The sequence below is a fragment of the Protobothrops mucrosquamatus genome, unplaced genomic scaffold, assembly GCF_001527695.2.
Source record: "Protobothrops mucrosquamatus isolate PMUCROS unplaced genomic scaffold, P.Mucros_1.0 scaffold_156, whole genome shotgun sequence".
NCBI classification, from domain to species: Eukaryota; Metazoa; Chordata; class Lepidosauria; order Squamata; family Viperidae; genus Protobothrops; species Protobothrops mucrosquamatus.
The window spans coordinates 179,403-180,579 of NW_015386232.1; the positions used below are offsets into that span (position 1 = coordinate 179,403).

The 1,177-nt window shown below is 43.3% G+C and overlaps 1 protein-coding gene across 1 annotated transcript in view; it reads left to right on the top strand.

Annotated features, from left to right (window-relative positions):
• The window catches only part of XPOT (exportin for tRNA), a 59,937-nt gene that overhangs the window by 53,333 nt on the left and 5,427 nt on the right, over window positions 1-1,177 (top strand). Inside the window, exon 23 of the mRNA XM_015820788.2 lies at window positions 703-774. Coding sequence (XP_015676274.1) covers window positions 703-774 — 72 coding nt within the window. The remainder of the gene's footprint in view (window positions 1-702; window positions 775-1,177) is intronic.

A 1,177-nucleotide genomic window follows, 5' to 3' on the forward strand; every position in this document is an offset into this window, starting at 1 on the left:
GAAGGCATTAGGAAATAAGCACCAAGGTACCTGGTGTCTTGCAAGGGATTCCTGAGTGTTCCGCAATTGTTTTTCCTCTCTCCTCTGCGCGAGAAAAACTTTTGCGGCGTAAATCTGAAATGAGTCCCTGGGGAGGGCTGGGCCTTGCTCTGTGCCTGCGCTCTTCACACGCCTCCTGCAGGGCACATTTGGTAAAGTTTGTGCATGCAGGCTGCTGCCAAGCAGAGGGAGTAGCACAGCTAAGGAAAAGGGTAAAAAAAAAATGGCGGACTGCGTTGTTTGGCGACCCCCGTGAAATGGTCATTCGACCCCAAATGGGGTCGCGACCCACAGGTTGAGAACCACTGCTCTATTCAGTGCCTGCTTGTTTAAGCTTAATTTGCATAATGGCTGATTGCAGAACTAGTGAATTTTCTTTATCATGTCAGAATTGCTGAATGGTACCACATATAATTGCAAGGAGCACTTTTTTGTCAGAATATCTCTTTAGAATTTTTATATTAAAATGGTAAATTTCCAATCTGTCACAATGATTAAAAGTGATTGAAATATCTTTTCATTTGTTTTTATAATCTTCAGTCTTGATTGGCATTATTGTTAATCTGTAATCTTGTCAACATGCTGTAATCAAGTAAAATGGAGCACATTTGAAATAATAAAATATCTAATCACTGTCAAAACACCTATGTGCTTTTTTTCTAGGGGCTTGAATGTATCCAGTATCTGCAACAGGAATATCTTCCTTCATTGCAAGTAGGCCCTGAAATAATACAGGTTAGAGGGGTTTTTTAATCCAGTACATGTGGCCTTGGCAGTAGAAGGGCATATTCTGAAGCTGATTTAGTTTAAAATTTTCTAAGACTTACAGTTTTTCATTCGAGAAGTATCGGCTCAAGTAATTGCAAGAAGGTTATTGGTCTTTGGAACAGTGTATTAATCTGAGTTTTTAAGGAATCAATACTAACTGTCCAAACAGGGGACTTCCGGTTTGAGTTCCTGTGCCGATGGCAGCTATTCTTTTGGCTGCCTGCCCCGAGGACGCGTAAAAGCCGCAGGAGCAGCGTCAAACAGCTGCTCCGCGGCTTGAATCCCCTTCCCCGGGCAAAGGGGAGGGGGGAGAGTTTCCCTGATAGGGGTAGAGCTCCTGAGCTCCCACAGTTTTATAGCTGTGGGGGTG